At 40.2% G+C, this 23,210-nt stretch overlaps 2 protein-coding genes across 2 annotated transcripts; one reads left to right on the forward strand and one right to left on the reverse strand.

The window, feature by feature from the left end:
• The first annotated feature begins 992 nt into the window (after positions 1 to 992).
• On the forward strand, positions 993 to 2,464 carry LOC131976513 (transcription factor HES-5-like). Its single transcript, XM_059339580.1, has 3 exons — positions 993 to 1,530; positions 1,719 to 1,805; positions 1,909 to 2,464. Exons 1-3 carry the CDS (start codon positions 1,486 to 1,488, stop codon positions 2,428 to 2,430), a joined length of 654 nt encoding a protein of 217 aa, XP_059195563.1. The 5' UTR covers positions 993 to 1,485; the 3' UTR covers positions 2,431 to 2,464.
• Positions 2,465 to 2,712: 248 nt separating this feature from the next.
• On the reverse strand, positions 2,713 to 23,159 carry notchl (notch receptor, like). Its single transcript, XM_059339578.1, has 11 exons — positions 22,955 to 23,159; positions 21,402 to 21,543; positions 19,263 to 19,595; positions 17,535 to 17,755; positions 16,905 to 17,238; positions 15,377 to 15,552; positions 11,308 to 11,369; positions 10,531 to 10,654; positions 7,008 to 7,105; positions 6,592 to 6,923; positions 2,713 to 5,968 (listed from the first exon to the last, which is right to left on the reverse strand). The coding sequence occupies exons 1-11, from the start codon at positions 23,004 to 23,006 to the stop codon at positions 5,458 to 5,460; spliced, it is 2,385 nt and encodes a 794-aa protein (XP_059195561.1). The 5' UTR covers positions 23,007 to 23,159; the 3' UTR covers positions 2,713 to 5,457.
• Between the last annotated feature and the right edge of the window lie 51 nt (positions 23,160 to 23,210).

The raw sequence follows: 23,210 nt of genomic DNA on the forward strand, positions 1-23,210 counted from the left end.
GACACTTTATTACCTGTTAAAACAGATACTTCATTTACAAAGTGTGCTTGAAGGAGAGGTGGCTCTCAGGTTCCCAAGCACACGTGGTACTCAGAATAATCATAACAGTGTGAGACAAGAGTCAGAAAAATGTTTTGTTTGAGAACTGGAAGTAAAGACATGCTTTGGATGAACCGTGCGTAAAAGGATAGGCTTTACGTGTGTGACATAGTTAATAATATATATACATATATATCAGCTTTTTTGTATATAAAGAAACATGTTTGAATACAATAACTTTGAATTGTTTTTTAAAACTTGTTTTGGACAACCGTTACCAGAAATGCACAGAAAAATAGTGGATTTTACGCACATACTACGCACAGAGAACCTTAATCTTTACTGAGTCAGTGAGCGCTCATTCACGTGTACATATTTTTCAATTTCCCCTGCTTTTCTCGTCCCCATGCACACACCTTTGCCTGACAGTATACTGGCCCGAGGTCATGTCTCGTTTGATCATTCATATTAATGGCGTGAGAAGTCGCCCACAGTCATTTGTCTGCGCTTCACGCTGTTTTGGCGGATGTTTGCTGTTTTTCCTCACATATGTAAATGTGTCACACGAGTTGGTAACACCTTCTACAGGCGCGTGCCGCTCCGCTTGGCAGCAGCACGTGCCCCTCGGATTAGTGAAAGGCACATTGGCGCGTCATTTAGTCTGTTTCAGCCTTGTTCAAGCCAAAATGTGTTAAAGGGGGAAAAGGTTGAAGACGAAAGTAAATATATACAGTACTGTGCAAAACGTTTAGACAGGCACGAAAATGCTGTAAAATAAGAATGCTTTCAAAAAATATAAATGCTAAGTTTATTTTCATCACTTAAAATGCAAAGTGAGTGAACAGAAGAAAAATACGTTAAATCAATATTTGCTAACCCTTTGCCTTCAAACCAGCATCAATTATTCTAGGCATTTTTTCCACACCTGCCCAAGACTTTTGCTGTATATTCACACTAATTTCTAGCTTTACTTTAATGTTTTAAAAGTCGCCTCACCTTTCCACTGAAAGTTATCATTCGTAACTTTTAATAATAAATAACAGGGTGTACATTTTTTTTGTTTCTGTCTTGTATGCTTGTTTTACTTGCTGTTCAGCACTTTGTAACGTTTTGTTTTGAAAAGCTCTCTATAAATAAAGTTTATTATTATTATTTTAAGGTGAAGTTGACTGTCAAACTGCAGGAAAGAGTCATATATAAAGAAGACTTCTACTGTAATTCTGAATAGTTAAAAGACCTTAACAACTTGGTAAAACTGAATTATGTCGCCCAGTTTCAGCAACTGCAAAACTGCAGTAAAATTAAATCTGTGGTCAGAGATGGTGGGTGGAGCCTAAAGTTACGCCCACCTATAGCTTAAAAGCCCTCAGTGAGCCCACCATGGTCACATTCAGCTTTGACTGAACGACTGACGGAGCGGCAGCTACCAGTTCTTGGAAAACAATCATGAAATTGCTTCAAGATTCAGAGGATGCAAAGGCCGAGAAGAAGGTACTTGTATCATTTATGCTTTCATGTAATATTTCAGATTATTCTGTAGGTTGTGTTGTCTGTATTGTCTCTCCTGAGATACACATTACTCGTATGTAGGACAAAATAATAACTTGGCAAGACAGAAACTATTTCAGCTCTTAGTCTCATTTCATTTATTAATTATACTGTTTCCTTCTGTTTCGCAGAGTCTCAAACCTCAGGTAGAGAGACGTCGAAGAGAGAGAATGAACCGCAGCTTGGAGAGCCTAAAGACTCTTTTGCTACAGCGACAGGTAAAGACCACAAAACTCAGGTGGTCTATGTGTTCACCTTGGAAGATGTCTTAGATTAGGTGCTGCTGGAATTGTTTATTAACTCTTTGTTTCTTTCCTATAGGAAGCAAATAAGCGCAGAGTGGAGAAAGCCGAGATCCTCGAGCACACAGTCCTCTTCCTGCAGAGTACTGCAGAAGGGGACAAGACGAGAGCTGGAGGTGGTGGCGGCTGTGGAGGCCAGAGACACTCCTTCCAGGACGGTTTCTCCACTTGCCTCCAGAGAGCTGCTCAGTTCCTGGGACCTGAAGGGAAAGGCCTGTGGCTCGGATCAGCGCTGGATGCGTCTTTTGCTGCTCGCTTCTCCCGTTCAGACTCTGATTCTGCTCAAAGAAGAACTGAAGCTCGTCCCTCCTCCAGCTCTGTGCTCCTCAGGAAGTCCTCCAGGTCCATTCTTCGGTTGCTCATAAACAGGTCCGGGTACAGACGGTGCACGCCGGCCCTCACCGCGGCAACTTGTGTTCAGACCTCTCATCGCCAGTCCACAGCCCCCCCACAGCCCCACAGAGCGGCCAGTCGAGCGAGTAAACAGAGCCCGACCCATGGCCAAGCGGTCTGCCAGTCACTGTGGAGGCCCTGGCCCTGATCACCGCACAGTGAGCGCAGAAACTGAACTCTAAATGACTCTGACATGCTGATTAATATTCCAATGAGCGCATGTGTTGTACATTTGACTTTCTACAAGGACATTTTCAGTGCAATGTATTGATCACGGGCCTTCTGCTTTCTGTGAAATGTGTAGATATTGTAAATCTATTATGATAACACCAAGTGCTGCTACAGCCTTTTACAGGCCAACTTCTGTTACTTGTGTCATATTGTGAAGTATTTTTGCACCTTAATTTATTTTAACAGTCATTCGCTAATAAACAAAATGAAAAATCACTAAACGATGCGTATGTGTTAATTGATTGTTTGCTGGCACGTGTCTTCCGTGCATAAGTGTGCACGAGAGGATGAAAGGCGCCATGCAGTGACGTTTCACACAATGTAACAGGCTTAATCCTCACTTCAAAAAACTATAACAAACATACAGCTGGTTAAAACATCCAGGAATATTAAAAACATACATACATTAAGAAACATTTAGCCATTTAATCTCCAAAGTGTCAATTTCATCTTTAAATATAAGAATATGTAAGAATTATAACTACATTTAAGTATATAGTCAGTGGAAGCCATGCGTAAATGGTGCCATTCCCGTGCGTAAAGTCATAGCTTCCTACTTTGAAATCGACAGTAAAAAAACGTTTTGCCCATTCAAATAGAGATTTAATTAAGAGTAGGAATCACTGTTATGGTCAAAATCATTATTTACTGATGGAATGAGGTGTTTTTGGCGTGCGTAAAACAGATGTTATGCTGCGAGCATTTATTTGCATTCATTTGATGAGCGGTTCATACAGCAGAGAAAATATTTCGGTCTGTGACTCATTTGCATTTCAATCGTCTGTGGATGCACGTGGGAAAGTGGGAAGTGTCTCCCCTCTCCAATGATGTATCAGTTTTAACAGATAGTAAAACTGTAAATGCAGCGCCGCTTCCTCTTTTCCCACGAGAAAGAGCTTCAACCACATGGCATCTAAAGAAATTTGGTGTGAAGGCAAAATATACAGGGAGACTGGATTGGGCCAGGCTAAAAAAATGCAAATGACAGCCCAGTTGGCCAGGATTCTTTTGGTTATTTTTTGTGTGTGAATTAAACAATGATAATAGTGATAATAAAGATGGTATCCCTGTGACGAGATTATTGTAGTTTCTGAAAATCTTTGTTGCTTGAAACTGTGGGTTGATGAAGTAGAATATTTGATTCAAATGTGCTAAATGCGCTCAATCCAGACATCCTTTGATCTTTGCTGGCGCGTGCAGGTGTGAATCAGGCACGTGCCAGCTCTGCAAATATAACCCGATCAATTGGTGTGAACTAGAGATTAACCCTTGTGTGCCCTTGTGTACTTTTTTTTGCTGTCATCTAAAAATGTACAGTGTTTTCAAAACATTGCATTCCCATCAAGATTTCTTTCCACTATTACTATTGAAAAAAATATTCAGGTTTTATTACTTTTTTTTCTCTTGATATGAGACCTAATTTTGAATATTTGACTTAAATGGACCAATAATAATGAAAAAAATATGCAAATTATATGTCAATGTGTTGGTCATGAGTTGCCTTGAAATGTGAAAAATAGTTGGTCATGATTTTTTTCTACATGTCCTAAAACCAGTCTAATGTCATGGGGTCCTTTTTGACCACAGGTGTGATGTGAAAGTATGAAACTTAACCTATATTAATCGTATGTTAAAAATGATTTGGTGTCAAAAAGGACCCCAAGAGTACAGGAGGGTTAATATAAGTCGATGGTGCTGCAGATATTGTGTGCATATGAAACCTAATGTCATAACATTAAGTGTTCAAAAAAACAAAACAAGTTTAATTTAAATTATAGTGATTAGCCATGAAGTTTTAAAATATGCCATCTAGTGACATCTCTTTCACTTTGTGTAATGTGGTACATACAAAAAGAGGAATGTGCTTATTTTAAAGTTTAAACTGATTGAAAATAAGGGTTTGTTGAAAATAAAGTGAAAGGTGACTGCAAATTGTTTGGTGATTGGAAACCCCTTAAAAACTTCTCCATTCCTAAAATTCTTCAAATCCCTACATGCCAGAGAGAGACATAAAACACATACAGCCCATTCTCACATTTCACAGTGGTGATGAAAAGCTGCATGCAGTGAAGCTCTGAATCATCTCTACTTAAATGTAAGATCTCTGGTTGTAGATTATGGGGTCACCAACTGAAAGTGATTCTAAACTTTGGAGAAATCTGTTGGATCAGGTAGCTGGGAGCTTTTTTACTGGCTCAACATCACAGCAGAGTCAGGAATTTCTGCAGCAGGTATTCAGCAGTACAGAGTCTCCGTTTTCTACTGGAGGGCTCCTAAAGAAACAGAGAAACTCCAGCAGCTTCAGCCCTGCCTCACTATGATGAAAGTGAATTTGAAGAAATTATAATAAAAATCCATATTCATTGCATGAAAAGTGACTTTATTGCATGCATCAGCAGGACTCTGACAACTATGTGCATCTGTGCACATGTTTTTAATAAAGATTTCTCTTGATTGTTTCCACAATAATCAGAATACAGCCTGTTAGATGTCTAGGCAATGTGAATATATTACAATATTTAGCAACCAGATTCGCAGGACTGTGTGTGTGTGACTGTGACACATTTGATTTTCATTCATCTCTGTTACCTATCTGACTGTGTCATTTAAAAGAGAATGTACGAGGAGTCAAATCTCCCTCCCTAGTAAAAAATATAATATTAATAATTTATGCAAGACTGGGTGAAAACAGGGAAGGTGATTTGGGAAGTGCTACTGTGTATTAATTTGACAGGAATGTAAGAAATAACAAGCAAATCTGTCAGGGGACATCCAAACGGATGCATGCTGGATAATTATAAAGGTCCCGAAATAACAGTCAATCAATATTAAACTCCCTCCAGTTTTGGGATTCTGCCAAACTAAAACTCAGCGCCCCTGTCAGTAGCTTCCTTAATGCTTTTCTTATGGGCTGAACAGAAAGGCAGCTGCCAGCTTCTGTCCTCTACAGGGCTGTTTGTGTGGATTCAGCCGTGTTGTTTGACCTCTCACCTCTGGATTTCTGCTCTGAATTTGTCAAACTCGCTGCTGCGTGTTCTGCTCTGCTGGGCGTGTCACCGTTTCCTGCTATATGGCGTTCTGATTGGGCGGCTGCTTCTGTGGGAGGTGAAACCACTACTCTTTCTATGGGCTCGTTGGCTGTTCTGTCTGTCACAATGATGTAATTGGGCTCTGGCTGGTGGCCACTGGAGCGGCGCTGCAGTGCATGCTGGGTGCAGGAAAAGGAACGCTGCCGAGGTGCAGGCTGGGGCGACAGGAAGTGAGGCGTCGCAGCTCTGGGGGCTTCGTGATGCCTGTCGCGATCCTCGTCTTCTGAGGTCACCTCCTGTAAGGTGCTGATTGGCCGAGGGGAGCGGCCCATGACTCTCGGAGGGACCAGTGCCGTTGCTGATTGGTTGAGCTGTGGTCGCCAGTTTTGAGGGGCGGGGTACTGCACTCGGCTCATCGACCAATCACTGGCAAGACATGGAAGTCATCGCAATGTTAGACTGCCACACAGTCACACAAATGGACAACAAGTACTCATACGACCACATATGTCATTTGTTCATACCCTCAAATACAACAAAAGGAAGTGTTTCTGAAATGAGCACGCCCTCAAACCTACATCTAACCACTGCAGTTAAGTTCGGTCTACGCAACAAAGCTACTTCTCTAAGGTTACGGTAGAATATTACATAGTTAGGTGATACAAACAACAGTTACTAACTAATAGTATTAGTTAGTAACACTATTAACTGGCCAGCCAAATGGGTTATATGTAGGTAAGTGATATGACACTTATTTCTACATGTATTGATGATGTCATTTTTACATTCAAAAATCATGATGATTTATTTGACCTTTGACCCCAAACACTTAGTAACTGCGCTCAAATGTTTGAATTTTGTATGTGTTTATCAGTTCCAAAGTTTAATAAATCAGACACTGATGGCACAGCGCTCTGTTTTTAACTCTTTTTTTTTCAACCAAAACCCTTTGCCCTGGTTAGGGGGTACTTGGCTGAAAACATATTTCACAGGGGGTACATCACTGAAAAAAGGTTGAGAACCACTGCTCTATATCACTGAAGGCTTACTTTTGTGGAGGTGGGGTCATGTCTCGGTGCCCTATGATCCCAGAGAAGGAGGCACTTCTTCCGGGCAGGCCTTGTGTTCCAACCCATGGTGAGTACATCATAGCGCGCTCCTCCCACATCATATCATTGGCCGAGTCGACGGGAACAGGCCCTCTCTGGATCTGGTGAGCCAATAGGAGCTCCAGGACCTGGTGATGCATGCCCTCTCTGGCCATGTCGATTGGACGGCGTCCTCTCCGATCGTGCAGCTCCAGGTTGGCGCCATGAAGAAGGAGGAGTCTGGCTGTGTCGTAGCATCCATGGATGGCGGAGAGGAAGAGTGGCGTCTCACCCTGCCAGAGAAGTAATCATGAAACAACATGTGGAGGATATAAAGTCAGGATTCTTAGTCCTCTGATAAAGAAACCAGAACTTACCTTGTTGTCCTGCAGGTCCACAGCGGCCCCGTAGCGAATCAGAGTCCTTGTTAGGGAGAGGTGGTTTACTGAGCATGCCCAGTGCAGGGCTGATCTCCCTGAGAGAGACAGTGTGAGTGGAGGGGAGGTAAGGGGGAAGAAGGGAGGGAGTAAGTCAGCCAATGAACAACCATTACACAACAGAGTCGAGCCCAGGTGGTGAAGAGAGGGAGAGTGGAGGGGAATTCTTTTCAGCTGAAGTGAGGAAGAGATGACAGAGACAGGACAGAAAAAATAAGGTGGACAGAGACGTAAAGAGCCCACAGAAGCAAAGATGAGCAACAAAGTTAATATGTCCATCAACCCGAAGTTTGAGCACATTAACTTTGGTCTGAGTCAGAAGAGGGCAGCAGGGGAGCTGGAGGAGGAGAAGGAGGAAGAGATGGAGAGATGAGCACAGGACGGGAGAGGAGGGACACAAAAAGAGGATGTGAGAGAGACGTGGTAAGTTACACCAGTTACTCAGCCCCTCAGTGTACAGGTGCACAAAATAAGAGCTCTACTTGTTATTTTGCTTCAACCCATTCATACACTGGTTCCAAATATGGAATGTGGATAGGTAAGTTAAAGACAGGTGAGTTTATTAGCAAAGCTAGTGGCGTGGCTTCACAGATCAGTTAGTTCTGTCTTTGACCCAGACTTACATATCTATCCTGAATATAAATTTTATATTCACGGGGAACAGAAGTTGCAGTGTAGTACCTTTTTACACTGTAAAAAGTGTCTGTAGATTTTACGGTGAAAAACTGCTAAACCATGACCGTAAAAGACCGTAAAATGATGAATGGGTTAATTCAGTTTCAGTAACAATGAAACACTGTAAATGTATATATCAGCCAAAACATATTTTTTTTACAAAAAAACCCCAAAACAAAACATTACTCCACTGTGAAGTACACTGGCACCATGTTTGTAGCAAAAAATATACTGTAAGCCATCATTTTTTGCATTTTTTTTGTAGAAATACTTTTTCTCACTGTTAAATGTACTAAACACCATATCTCTAACAGAAATATACTGTAATATTTAATGGTAAAATCTTTAATTTATGCGGCATTTATAAAGTATTTTCTTGTCAATTATATGGCAGAACTACGGAGCCCCTAAAGGGACATGGTGAAAATAAAAAAAAACTTTGGTATCTCGTGAGCATGAGAAACATTTCTCGAGATATTTTCTCGTGAGCACGAGATAGTTTCTCGTGAGCACGAGATAGTTTCTCGTGAGCACGAGATGCATATTGCATGCGCGCATGGTGTCTGTAAGAACACCCTCTGCATTTCAGAGCTTGTTTCTGTATGAAAATGACATTACAGGAGTTAGTTCGGCTATATTTTGACCTGGGGCTTCATTATAAGGACATTGCTGCTTTACTTGAAAAAAAAAAAACCCAAGATAACGATATAATTAATTCGAGATCTTGAGAAAACAAAACAATAGTGTAGTCCAGACGCGTTGCCAGTAATGTAATGTATTTGTAACCCGGCCCGTGTGGGATGAGCCTCTCCACACCCTGGGACTCTGCGTTGTGTTGTTTATGATGATGGAGGGCGGAGGAGGGACCAGTCGGACACGGGTGGTCCTTATATTGCGGCTCGGACCGCGTCGTGCTTTATTTCTCACAACGGCTGGCAGCTCAACCTTAAACAGTACAAGTAAACACTGGAGTGAGACAACAGAAAGTCTAAAGGCTTGTGTTGTGTCCTTACTGGTTTCCACACTAACTGGTTGCTGTACATCTGCGCAGTTTCTGTTACGCATGAGCTGTCCGTGGTACTGAAACAACAATTGCCCTTAATGTGATAATTTTCTGTCTGATGCAGGTCTATGTTATGCTGTACGTTAACACTTTATCGAGCCTACTGATTGGGTACATCTGTAGTTGGCACTTTGTGCAATAAAATGATTTATTGTGCCGTGCGTTAGAGCCGATACGCATGTTTTGTCTTTCCTGTTGTATTGTGTACAGCCTTTATAAAGCTCTGTTGGGAGAGCTTGTTTTATAGGCAGTGTTTTGCTGTCATTTCCTTTGTAATGCATAATGTTGCAAAGTAAAATAGTCACTATTTTTCCAGTTTGTCTATATTTGTCATTTTTATAGTTCTACATTTTTACGAGTCCTTTTTCTGGGAAAAGATGGCCCATCCACTTCTGTGCTGGCCCACCCGAAATATTATTTCTGCCTTCGCCACCGGATGTCTCCATGGATACCAGATGATGACTGAGAGATGCAGATCAGCAGGATTGCGGGTCACTAGAAACTTTGTGTATGTAGTGCAATCCGTTTTGGACCCAGATGGAATACTACCAGTGGCGAAGGCAGAAATAATATTTCACACAAGCTCTCCCAACAGAGCTTTATAAAGGCTGTACACAATACAACAGTAAAGACAAAACATGCGTATCGGCTTTATCGCACGGCACAATAAATAATTTTATTGCACAAAGTGCCGTCTACAGATGTACCCAATCAGTAGGCTCGATAAAGTGTTAACGTACAGCATAACATAGACCTGCATCAGACAGAAAATTATCACATTAACGGCGATTGTTATTTCAGTGCCACAGACAGCTCACGCGTAACAGAAACTGCGCAGATCATAGCCTACGGCACAGTTAGTGTGGAAACCAGTAAGGACACAACACAAGCCTTTAATCTTTCTGTTGTCTCACACCAGTGTTTACTTGTACTGTTTAAGGTTGAGCTGCCAGCCGTTGTGAGAAATAAAGAACGACGCGGTCCGAGCCGCAATATAACGACCACCCTTGTCCGACTGGTCCCTCCTCCGCCCTTCATCATCACAAACAACACAACGCAGAGTCCCAGGGTGTGGAGAGGCTCATCCCACACGGGCCGGGTTACAAATACATTACATTACTGGCTACGCGTCTGGACTACACTATTGTTTTGTTTTCTCAAGATCTCGAATTAATTATATCGTTATCTTGGGAAAACAACTGTCTTTTTATTTTCACCATGTCCCTTTAGGGGCTCCGTACAGAACAGCGTTTCTTTTGATGGAAAATCTTTTTATTTTTTACGGTAAAATATGTAAAAAATTGGCAATCTTAAACGTGAAAACAAACAGTGCCAATATAATTTTACCGTAATATTACAAAAAGTTGCACCATATTTATTACGGTAAAGTTCTGGCAACCACAGCTGCCGTTTTTTACCGTAAAAACAACAGTTGTTTTTTTTACAGTGTACGATGCCTTGCACCACCTGCAAGTTGATATTTAGTGTCCTAAAAGTTTCCCTCTCAATTAATTGAATAACTTTGGTTCCGGCTTTATAGACATGCTATAAGTATTATTACAATTACACTATTGCATAAAGGTTGAAAGAAAACCCCTTCTACTTCAAGATGTTTGAAACAGGCGACAAGAATCACATGCAGATGCTATTTGACTGCTGTTTGGGGTTGAGTCAGACTTGCAGGTAAAAAAATGATTATCAGTAACTGTGACACAGATGCATTACCAGTATGGTCAGTGTTGTTGACTGGTACTCCTGCTCGCAGCAGCTCCAAGACCACTCTGTCCAGCCCACTCCGCACCGCTCGGATCAGAACCACAGAACCATCAGGGCCACACCACTCTGCAGACTGCACACACAACAGAGCCATGAGGAATAATTAGAACAAGCACACACATATAGATATTTAACCATTTAAGTTTGACCCCCAATGATCATTAGTCCTAAATAACCCTGGTGACTCACAATTAGGGTTGCAAGGGGGTGGAAAATTTCCGGTAAATTTCCAGCAACTTTCCATGGGAAGTTAAGCTGGGGAATTTTGGAAATATTCAAAATAAAAAAACATGACATTTCAACAGATTTATTTGTAAGTAGAACTTTATCAAGTTTTAATTCTTCCATTGAACAGTTCAATTCAACACGTTTAATGAAAAAAAAAGAGCTCCTCTCCCTCCAAAAAGTCCCATTCAACATGTTGTATGAATTGAACATGTGATGGAGCAACGCGCATTGGGCGGCGTGGCCTCAGCAGTCATGCAGTAAGCAGTGTGCTGTGTGCATGTGATTGAGGAATAGCAGATATTCAAGTATATTTAAGTTCCCTGTTAAGGGCCAACCTTCAATTTGGTAAATTCCCTGTTTATTACGGTTAATTCCGTAATAATTATAGTTAATTCCCATGGCAAAATGTCCAACTTTGAAAATTCCTGGAATTTTGCAACCCTACTCACAATATGGATCAAATAAAATTACTTCTGTCAAGAAAAGCAAAGGGCTGACCTGCTGGGGAGGACTGAGCAGAGGAGGAGGCATGGCATTCCTCTCCCATCCTCTAGGTGGAGCTGAGGGAGAACAAAATGCATCAATAAGTGGATCTCCAACTGACATGTACAAGGATTTTGATGCACATACAAATACTATAATACTATATATATATATATATATATACAGTGAACGTCCATCCATCCATCCATTTTCCTCTGCTTATCCAGGGCCGGGTCGCGGGGGCAGCAGGAAAAGCAGGGCATTCCAGACGTCCCTTTCCCCAGCCACAGTGTCCAGCTCCTCTAACAGGAGGTACGTGTCATCTCTAATGCATTACTTTGTGTGGCACAGTGTGTCAATATCAGTCCTGCTTTACTTCACTGTGAGTCGCTGCAGGGCTGCAACTAGAGATTGTCAATAATCTATTGATCTACTTTATCTATTAATTACCAGGTTTGAATAACTGTCACACGACTTTAGTTAAACAAGGTGCAATATGACACCTTCAAATATCTTATTTTGCACAGTCTAAACCCCAAAGATGTTAACACAATTTTAAGATCATTTACAGGGCACAAGGGAAGAGTCCTCAGAAAGAATCAAACTTCACATCAAATGTATTTAGCTGTTGTTTTATCCAAAGCCACTTACACTAAGTGCATTCAACCCAAAAGTGTAAGAGTCATCAAGTACATCAACTTAATGTTGATTAGCAACTATATAAAACAAAGCAGCAAATCCTTGTGTTGTGGCAGCTGGAATCATGGAAGCTTTTAAATATGTTTAAATAGCCAAACCATTGATCAACTGTATAAAATATTTGACAATTAAGTTTTTTGGTGCATCAACTAATTGATGAATTGACTAATTGTTGCTGCCCTATTCAAGTCCATTAGACACATGAAAAGAAAGAACAATTTTTAAACCCAGAGAAAGCACCTTATTGCTTAAAATCAATTAAACAAATATGAGATATAGTGTCTATTAGTATGATCTTTTAGTTTAAAATGAAAAAAGTATTATAGTTAGGGCCTCGGGGCAATCGCACCGAGCACTGGTCCCTACAGCTATTGCTGTATGGGACCAGTCCACAGTATAACAGTGTGGGCAAAGCCCCGAGCACTACTGGATTTCTTCTTATTCCTCTTGCGGACGCAATTTCGTCCCGCTACTAGTCCTACAACTTAAAGAGTTGCAGGACAAATTATATATCAAAACGTGCGGTTTGATCGGGATCGGTGTGCTATTACTTTTCTCTACAGAATACGAATTTTTCGCGACATAAGTCGCGAAAAACTGCTCAAAATTTTGCATTGAAATGAATGGGACGGCCGACAAAAAATGAGCGAAAAAGAACAATCATTGGAGATTTTTAAACGTCTACTTCTCCGGCATAATTTAACCTAAAGACTCCATTTAAACTTTAAACAGTAGACACAAGTCTTGTGTATCGGTGTATTAATCCACGTTTCGATAGGTCATATAGTTTTTTATCAATCCCTGTTCAATGACCATGATAATTTTTGGAGAAATTCTGAGATTATAATGGGTGTGTATTGCACGGAATGTTCCTGTCAGAGTGTGTGATGTCATCGCTCAGAGTGTAGAGGGAGAGGTAAAACTGTCAAAAAATTAATTTTAAAACTGCACTCCAGGCCGCAAATTTCACTCTACAGAAATAATTTATACATAGAAACGTAGGAACATTTTTCTTCTCACTCACAATCCTCTGGTAAAGCTGTCAGAGTTATAGTTTGGGCGTACGACGCACAGATGCGGCACCAACACCACCAACAGCCTCATTGGGTCCCATATTAAAAACGCAGGGAGATATTTGAAAAAGGGATATGGAAACGTTTTTTTAGATCGCTCTAACAAAGCTATTTTTTCATTTTTCTGAAATAAAAACATATGTAGACGTTCAGGAAGAACTCAGGACGCTCAAAGTGAAGTCGAATCAATGATAGGTATTATGGTTTTGCCAAAAATGCTTTCTGTTCGAGGCCAGAAATTCCAGTCCACCTCTGGCTGCTGTCACTCTTTCGGAACTTTAACAGGTGTCAGTTAATTCTGTTGATTGCTTTGATCTGATTGCCTTTGATCTTTGATGTGATTAAAGTTACAGATACACACACACACACACATGCGCGTAAGTGCACACACTCCTCACACATATGAGGGGTATTTTATGCCAGCACACTATACTTAAACGCCTAGAATGCGTCGCCTGTGCCAGCATAAAGTCTGATTAATAGGCGTGCTTACAGACACGCGCATTGCGAGTACACCAGATGACATGGGTGACGGGTGAAAAGTGCCACGAGCGAACGTAGTGGACGCCTGTGTGTGTGTAACGCGTGTACATTAACAGTGTGTTACTCTGTGTAACAGTTCAGCTGTTACACAGAGTCTCAGCTTCATATGGTATTGTTTATAAGAAAGCACAACTTACAGATGAACTCCAAGCCCCCACAGAGCTGTCAGGATATTTCTATTATTTTCAGGCCAGTTTTTATTTTCTTGTTAACGAAATCTCTCTCTCTCTCTCTCTCTCTCTCTCTCTCTCTCTCTCTCTCTCTAGGTTTGAATGATATCGAATTGATATTTAATGATAGCAAGGGTGAAAGGGATAATTAAAATAATTTCAGCTACTTAAAAATAGTAGGCTAATAGTAAAGTGCAACGCTCACAGCCAGTTCCCAGCTTCGCGCGCGGACACACAGTTCATTACGCACCAGCTGTAATTAGGTAGGTTTACCTGCCTGCAGAAGCCGTAATCGCTGTCACCCCTGAATATTATGTAGCCATGCGGACCTATCTAATGAATATTCAGTAGCCATGTGGACCCCAGTCCGTTCACAATATGATTCCATCGGACCTTATATCTACACTGTTTAACCCAATTCGGCACTTATGCACAGTCCCATTATGTTTTACAGACATTCGTAGTTAACTAATGAGGTAAAACATTTTGTTTAAGCTGCATTTTGCTGACTTTCACTCCTAAAACAGGCTAATTAAGCCTCCGGTTTTGGCCGGAAAAACGTTAAGTTTATCTGGTACGTACGAGATAGTCTTTCTCTTCATCTATAAGTTGTGCTTTCTTATAAACAATACCATATGAAGCTGAGACTCTGTGTAACAGCTGAACTGTTATAGGCTTACACGCGTTACACACACACACAGGCGTCCACTACGTTTGCTAGTGGCACTTTTCACCCGTCACCCATGTTATCTGGTGTACTCGCAATACGCGTGTCTGTACGCCTATGTAGAATTGTACTTAACAGTCACGCGGGTCTTCATGTCACGTATTTGAGGCGTAGTTCACCCGTCACGCAGCCGTCACGTAGGCGTATGTGCAACAACGCGTGTACAGCGTCTGCGTGACGCCTACGTGACGCCTGTCTGTCCATTGAAAGTGAATGGAATTTACACGCGCACGTTAGACGTTTGATGTCATCGCATAGGCGCTATACACGCGTTTTAGTATAGTGTGCTGGCATAAAATGCCCCTCATACACACATGCATACACCTGCTTCAAACACGCACACACAGGTAACTTTGTGATTTTAATTACACACACAGGTAACTTTATGCGATTTTCGCTACACACACACACACACACACACACACACACACAAATGCGCGCGTATGCGCGCACACTCCTCCACATACATGTTTCTCTCTCTCTCTCTCACACACACACACACACACACACACACACACACACACACACACACACACACACACTTTGAGGTTAAAGGGCATAGTTTTAAATCTCTGAAGAATCTCATCATAGTGTACACACACAGGCAGTAGCCCCCGTGGCCCTTTCAAAATTTCCCCAGAGGAAATTTTCTAGTTATTTATAGTCTCCTGTAGTTTCATGCTTGCACGCTGAATTATAACAATGATTAATTCATTGTTTAGAATTATTGAGCTGTCTCAAGGTTTTAACAGATGCCAGCTAATCAGAAACAGATATTTTTTGTAATACTGGATACTAATAAAAATATATATGCCAGATTCCGAGCTGAATAAAAGTAGAAATGTGTGACTTGAATGACTGTAAAAGCTTACGCTGTACAGGTCTGCGGGGCTGCGAGGTCCCGGCCCGGTAGTGTTTCTGCTCCGGGCTCCGGTGGTCACAGATGGAGGCGTCCTCCTGTCGTCTGGAGCATCTGGCATTGATGTCTTCCATTGAACTCTGGGTAAAGTCTGTGTCACTTCCTATATCCTGGTCCCTTTTCAGAGGTCTGGAAACCAAAACCACAGGTTAGATACGGCACATGAAAAAGCTGCTGTGGTTTTTATTGCAGCCGCACCATGTTTTTCCTTTTCCCTTTATTTTTTTTTAATTTATGAGTCATCCAGGCACTCTGCAACACACCCAGACAAAAGAACCATTTAGGAGTACGTTTTCTTAAAACATACATGAGGTAGTCTTTGATGAAATGGGCCAAGACGCTGGAACACAACAGAGATACTTAATGTTTCACAGTAAGGGTCAGGGGCCCAAAAATTGTTGTCTTTTAACCCCTGTGTTGTCTTAGCTTTCTGTATACACCACTAGTCCTAAAGGTCCTTGACTAAACCCATAAAAGAAAGCAGTTTGATTGATTTTTTTTCTTTACTAAAGTTTTTATTATTATTATTATTATTAGTAGTAGTAGTAGTAGTAGTAGAAGTAGTAGTTGTAGTCTTGCTAAAGGTCCTGCATAACTGTAAAGATAATTTTCTAGCTACATATATCATTTGTTTAGCCTAAGAAAGTAGGAAAAAAAATGCAGAAAGTAGTTTTGAATGCATTTTAATACTGTACAATGAGGACTTCAACTGCAAAATAATATTCTCCCATTTTTTTTAATCATACCCCTGACCAGTCATCATTTTTTAAAATGTTTTTTTGTGGTTTGAAAATGATTTTATAACCAAAGGTGACCCCCAAGAACAAAGGCAATGTTTAACTTTTTGTCATGTTTGGGTCATTCTAGGAAAAGTCATCTAATTTCAAGTCTGTCTGTCTGTCTGTGTCTGTCTAATTATTTCAGATAATTAACAATAGATCATGGCAGTAATGAGCTAAAAGTAAAGGACCTTGTAGGTTTAAATCATTGGAAGGGAAGTTAATAAGTACTTTTCTTCCTCTGTTATATAGTGATAATTGTTTTCTTCATATTTTCTGTTAACAATGTAAATATGTAAATACTAAATTAAGTCATATATTTTTATTTTACCTGAGGGAGAAGGGGCGGGGTTTAATTTGCACTTCTTCCCACTCCTTTTTGGATTTGTGCAGTGTTTTATTATTTCTTTTGTATAAAGCTTTTCATTGTTCGAAAACATTTTCTTTATTTTCTTTCTTTTCCCTCCTTGTTTGGATAATAATATTTTTCCATGTTTGAAATAACATTTCAATTACCAGCTATACAATATGTATTGTATGTGAGGCAGATAATTGCAGGATAAAGATGATATCCAGCTGATTGAGGGGGAAAAGTGCCTTTCAGCATTTTCAATAACTCCCACTTGTTTCTTTTGTCTACATGACATCATTCCTCCAGGAGACAAAACATCCTCTCGTGTCTGTCAAAGCAGCTCGTCTCACCGCATTCGTATGGCGTCCTCCCCCAGCGGTTCCCTCCTTCTCTTCTTTTCCGCTTCCTTTGCTTTCTTCTTTTTCCTCAAGCTGAGCTTCTCTTTCTCTCTGATGGATCTGACCCTCTGCTCCTGGTGGGCAGCGTGCGGCGTCAAGGCCTTTGATTTGGGGTCATTGTCTGTGACCGTGGAGCGGTGTCTCACCCTGTTAGCTCCCTCCCTCTCTGCCCGCTGCTGCCTCACCCTCCTCACCACCAGGAACACCACCAGGGTGAGCCCCAGCAGCAGGGCGATCGCTACGGCAATCACGGCCCAGAGCCACGCCGGCGTCGACTCTCCACTCTCTGAGAGGAAGAATGGACAAAAATTTTGTTTAAACGCTGCAAGATATGGATTCACGGCAATACCTAGATGCCAATATGTGGTCCAAATTTCAGCAGTGCTCAAGATAGAAAGTTTCTCATTCTTATCCTCAACTTCACAGCAATTAAATTTTTATTGAGCTCTGCCTCTGATAGATTAAATGTCTGAAAAACAGTGACCATCACATGTCCACAGTGGAAACGGAAAGGTGTTTTATAGTGTTTTGTTTGGATGAAATTCAGAGCTGGATGGCTGTGTGTGTGTTGGGGACACCTACCTTTGACTTCCTCTTTGACCTTTTCCTCCTCTCTGCTTCCTATTTCCACTCGGACACCTCTAATACGGATGATGGCCTTCAGCTGTGGGAGGGTGGGGATAGAGCTGGGCTTTAGCAACATTACGGCACGCAGGAAACTGGCGGCACTTGGGGCATTCGGGAAACAGGTAGAGGGCAGACGGGTGCACGGCCTGTTGTCCACTTGGAGGAAAAGGAGGGAGCTGGAAAGAGTGAGAGGGAAGGAAACGGTCGGGAAGAGCAGGTACATCATTTCTGATTTATTTTTGTCTGGATGAAATCTCGAATCATTTAAAATCTGAAACGTGTACTTACATAAAAGTCCTAGTTGGATCAAAACAAAACATCACAGTAAATTCTGTAACAGCTCACTTCCAAAATTGACACACTTTAATAACAGTATCCATATTATTGATCCTTGCTGGACAATGGGCTCTGTTCAGTTCAGTTTTCTTACTTGGGAGTTCCTCAAGGCTCTGTACTTGGCCCACTTTTATTCTGTCCATATTTAAACCATTTACATATAACAAATACTCACTGTTATGCAGGTGATGTTGTTTTCTCTATCTGTAGATTTTTTGCTCACAGGTGCCCTTCACACATGACAGTTTGCCTTTAATATTTGAGTTTGTGTTGAATGCAAATACATTTATCTAGTCATGCTAGAACATCGTTAATATTGCTCCAACCAAAGAGGGCTAATAAGATGTTTTTAACTGTTGTATTATGGTAGTCTTGTGAAGAAACTGAGGCATAAGTTAGGTTTTTATTTTAGACTTTTCTCCTGTTTCTCTTTAAAAACTACACAATTACAGTAAACAATGTCAAATTGCATCAGAAATAGGGTGACATTTTTAAAATCATATATCAGTAGTCACTTTTAATGACCTTAAATCAAAGAATAGTACAAAACTTTTAAACTGAAGAACACACAGTTTCACCGTTTCAAAAATATGAACATTGTGTCAACAAGACACATTTATCCTAAAAAATAACAGGACTATTAAATCAAATTTACAGTTTTTGCTGATATTTACATTTAAATTTACAGTAGAAAACCCACTCACTGTAGTTTTTACAGTGAAGTTCTGGCAACCAGAGCTGCTGGTATTTTACCGTTAATTAACCTGATTTTTTTTTTACAGTGTAGGAGAAGCCAGGTTGCTGCCACCTTCTTACAGTTTCTTGATTATGGTGATTTGTTGCACAGGAATGCTTCACCACAGTGTCTCCACAGTGTTATAGTTCATAGAGATTTGTAACATTATTAAAACTCACTCCTCATTGTGCTCTGTATTAAAGAGTTTGCTGGCCATACTTTGTCTATACATCAACTTGGTCATTTGGTATCCTCTATTTTTTTAGAAAGCCATTCTGGGACAACTCTTGTGTACAGACAGATATGACAAATAAATTTACCTACTCTGCAGAATAATCTATATCTAATCTGATATCTTTGGTAGATTTCAACACTATAAAGATTGTAAACTCTATGGAAAATAACTAAATTGTCAATTATATATTTTTTTGTCAATTGTAGCCTTATTCTAGTATTATCTGTTGTCTCTGTTGCCTGATTTTGTATTGTTTAATGCTACCATCTTGGCCAGTTGTGCTTGCAGAAGAGCTTTCCAGTCTTTTCGGGACTTGACTGTTGAGATAAAACATAACTTAACTCACTATATCTTTGACAGTCGACTCTGCACCTACCCATTAGAGTCAGCCGCTGACGCCTGAGCCAGCAGGGTGGCGAGCTGCTGAGGGTCGAAGTCAAACAGGTTCCTGTTAGTGGCGAGGGGGGCGGAGCCTCTCAGCTTGAGTGGCGACTGGAGGAGGACGCTGAGTGCCCAGAGCAGGGAGCTGTTGGAGATTGCGCCCCGTTGCTGTGGAAGGTTTGTGTGGACGACCAGGGTGCCTTTGGCCCACACAGCGCTCTGGTGTTTGAAGCAATCGCTGCCGTCCCATCCACAGGGGGCGCTGTCACATCCCTGCTCGCAGTGGGAGTTAGCGTAATGATCGCGACAGTACTGGATGTGGCCCGGACTGGGGAAGGATGAAGAGATGTAAATAAAGAGACACAATAAGAGATTTGTGATCAAAAGTAATCACAATTCAAGGTCAATTTTACCTCTCACATTCACAAATGTGAGAGGTAAAATTGTGAATGTGAGAGGTATCCTTTGTGAATGTGAGAGGTAAAATTGTGAATGTAAGAGGTAGAATTGTGAATGTGAGAGGTATTCTTTGTGAATGTGAGAGATAAAATTGTTAATGTGAGAGGTATTTTTTCAGTATGTACATAAGAGGTAAAATTGTGAATGTGAGAGGTACAATTGTGAATGTAAGAGGTAAAATTGTGTATGTGAGAGGTAAATTGTGAATGTGAGAGGTAAAATTGTTAATGTGAAAGGTAAAATTATGAATGTGAGAGGTATTCTTTGCGAATCTGAGGGGTAAAATTGTGAATGTGGGAGGTAAAATTGTTAATGTTAGAGGTATTTTTTCAGTATGTAAGAGGTAAAATTGTGTATGTGAGAGGTAAATTGTGAATGTGAGAGATAAAATTGTGAATGTGAGAGGTAAAATTGTGAATGTGAGAGGTAAATTTATTAATGTGAGAGGTATTTTTTCAGTATGTACATAAGAGGTAAAATTGTAAATGTGAGTGGTAAAATTGTTAATGTGAGAGGTATTTTTTCAGTATGTAAGAGGTAAAATTGTTAATGTGAGAGGTAAAATTGTGAATGTAAGGGAAAAATTGTGTGTGTGAGAGGTACAATTGTGTATGTGAGAGGTAAAATTGTGTATGTGAGAGGTAAAATCGTGTATGTGAGAGGTAAATTGTGAATGTGAGAGATAAAATTGTGAATGTGAGAGGTAAAATTATTATGGCTCCTCATATCTTGGACTATAATTTCATTACTCTGTTTATTTGTTCTTCAAATACAAACTCTGGTTTGACTTTAACAGATCAGCCTGGGGCTAAGGGAGCCACAACCAGGAGGCTCATGATGCTCCTAAAGGGCTGGGGCTGATGTGGGCCAGTGCAACCAACAATGATAATGGTTCATAATCATGGCAGCCTTGGGCTTTCAATGGGCCAGGGCTGATGTGGTCAGCCTAACCCACATCAGAGTTAGTGAAACTAGTTCTACTGCAGCCTTTTACGATTTCAGTGGTGCAGTGGATTCAAACTTTGCCAAGGTGTTTAGTGGTGGAATCCACATGTCCACACAACTTGCAGAAACTGCAGTTATTGTGGGGGTTGAGTCCTGTAGCGCAATTCCTTCAGGCTCCATGATTTTTCAGGTAATTCATTTAGATTTTCTGCATTTCCAGCAGTGCTTTGTAATTCATTTCATCTTCTAGCATTCACACTGCATTTTTCTGCAGAAAACGCATTATTGGTATTATTAGTTGTTTCATACTGGATCACATAACGGACAGTTACCAGCCTCAAATTAACAATCTGATTAATTTGACCTAACTGCCATTGCATATGATACAAGCCCTGAAACAAATACTTCTATTGATACTATTATGTTGCCTGCAGAAACCTCTCCTTTGCACAGGTATCATTAATAAATTATTATAATAGTCATTACAATGCATTCTAAAGCTGCCTTTTATTTTATTTTTTAGGGACTTTTTTTTGTCTTGCATAAAAGCATCTTTAAACCTAAAGTGATGTATATGTGTTATGTAAGGTTTAGGTTATATTAGTAATTATTAGCAGTAATAAAGAAAAAGAAAAGAGTTATAGTTTATTTTTAAGGTGAACTAACTCTTGATAATGAAAACATTTTTTTTGGTTCTGTGAGAGTGAAAATGTCAAAAAAAGAGTTTTACTTGCAGTGTCCCCTGTCCTTAAGGCAATCGAAGCCGTCTCTGAGGCAGTCGGGCTCCATACACTCTCTGTCACATGACCCGTCTCCAAACTTGTCCTTACACTTTCTGTGTGGACACAGGCCCCACGGATCACCAGACGCAGCTGTGGAGACAAGCACAGATTAATAGCTAAAAAAAAAGGGATGCAATAGTTAAAGTGACATCTTTTTAAAGAGTTATTGTGGTTAAAATGTAATAATGGTGTATTTGTAGATGGACTACTGTTTGTTTTATGAATGTTTTCTCCGTGATTGAAACATATGCATGTATTTTTGTCCATTTAAAGTCATGGTGAAGATCTTTTTAAGGCAAAATGCATCATGCAAATGAAACTGCACAAATGCAGTTTCATTTCCCCACGCAGACTGTTTGCACTCAGTGTTTTTTCGCAGGAGAAACACAGCCACTTATTCAAGCCACTCATTGTCTCAGAGCATTAGCAACTATTCATAACAATGCAGGTCAAGCCATGAAAGGTGGGTCCTGGTGCGGGCCGTTAAAGGAAACAGGAAATGGGGCCCGACATAAACAGGAAGTTTCCACGAGAAGCGAATAGCAACAGGAAATGGAGTGGGCTGGGACTTGATAAAGGTCGAAGGTCATCGCCGTGGCAATGAGGAATGTGATGGAGTTGGACAATGGGCTTGGCAGGTGTGTGTGGGACCATAAAATCATAGCAGAAAAAAAGCATGAACAATGGAGCTGAAATTAGATACATGAAGTGTTAAACACAAGAGAGGAATAAAATGAAAATATGTCCTTAAACAAAATACTTTTAAATTAAATTAATATCATACATACACTGTTGTTGTATGTATATATATATATATATATATATATATATATTTTCCTGTTATAAATTTTAGCCCTATGCGCATATTTAACATGTTCAATTCCTATTTGTATTTTTTCTTTGAATTTATATATATATATATATATATATATATATATATATATATATATATATATATATATATATATATAATACAAATATTTCTGATTCAATTACATTGGCAAAAACAAATAATTTGTCTATTCTGAAATATTTAAAAATAAAGCATTTGAGGAAAAGACATTTTAACCTCAGTTCTATATCAGCATCTTACAAATGTAGGACTTAATACCATGTTATAAAACACATTAAGCTACACTGAAGAATACAAACTTTTTTTTAAATTCACAAACACTCAATTTAGTGTTTTTCCAATCAAGTTAGTTTAACATAGTATCTTTGAAACTGAGATGAAAATGTTTTATTTATTTGTATAATACCAACTTAAGTCATTATTGGAAGTTGGCTACCAAGTCTTTCTTTTTCTTTTTTCAGTGTAAAAAATGCTCCTCGAAAACATTAATCATTTATTTCAGGCAGTTAAGAGAGTAGACGTCACTTTTATTTCCAAACTGGTGATCAGATTTTTATCTACAGCCAAAGGATCTAAAACAAGTGACATGTTTCATGTATGTATGAAAGATAAATCTGTTTGTTTAAAAGAATTGGGTGGCTAACTCACCTTGAGTCCAGCTCAGCAGTCCCAGCAGAACAAACACCGTCAGAACGAACATCTTCAGGTTGTTCAGGTCGCCAGTTGCTGACCGTTTCTTCTCTGGAATCAGCGGTCCCGTCCAGCTGTTTGCTAAACCTGCCTCCTATCTCCGGCAGTCACTGTGTAGCCCTGTGATGTAGCTGTAGTCCTGCTGTTCACAAAGAACAGTTAACTCTGAGTGAAGTTACCCCATCCCATAACCACCGCCGTCACCACCACAGCC

This window comes from Centropristis striata, chromosome 8 (genome assembly GCF_030273125.1).
Source record: "Centropristis striata isolate RG_2023a ecotype Rhode Island chromosome 8, C.striata_1.0, whole genome shotgun sequence".
NCBI classification, from domain to species: domain Eukaryota; kingdom Metazoa; phylum Chordata; class Actinopteri; order Perciformes; family Serranidae; genus Centropristis; species Centropristis striata.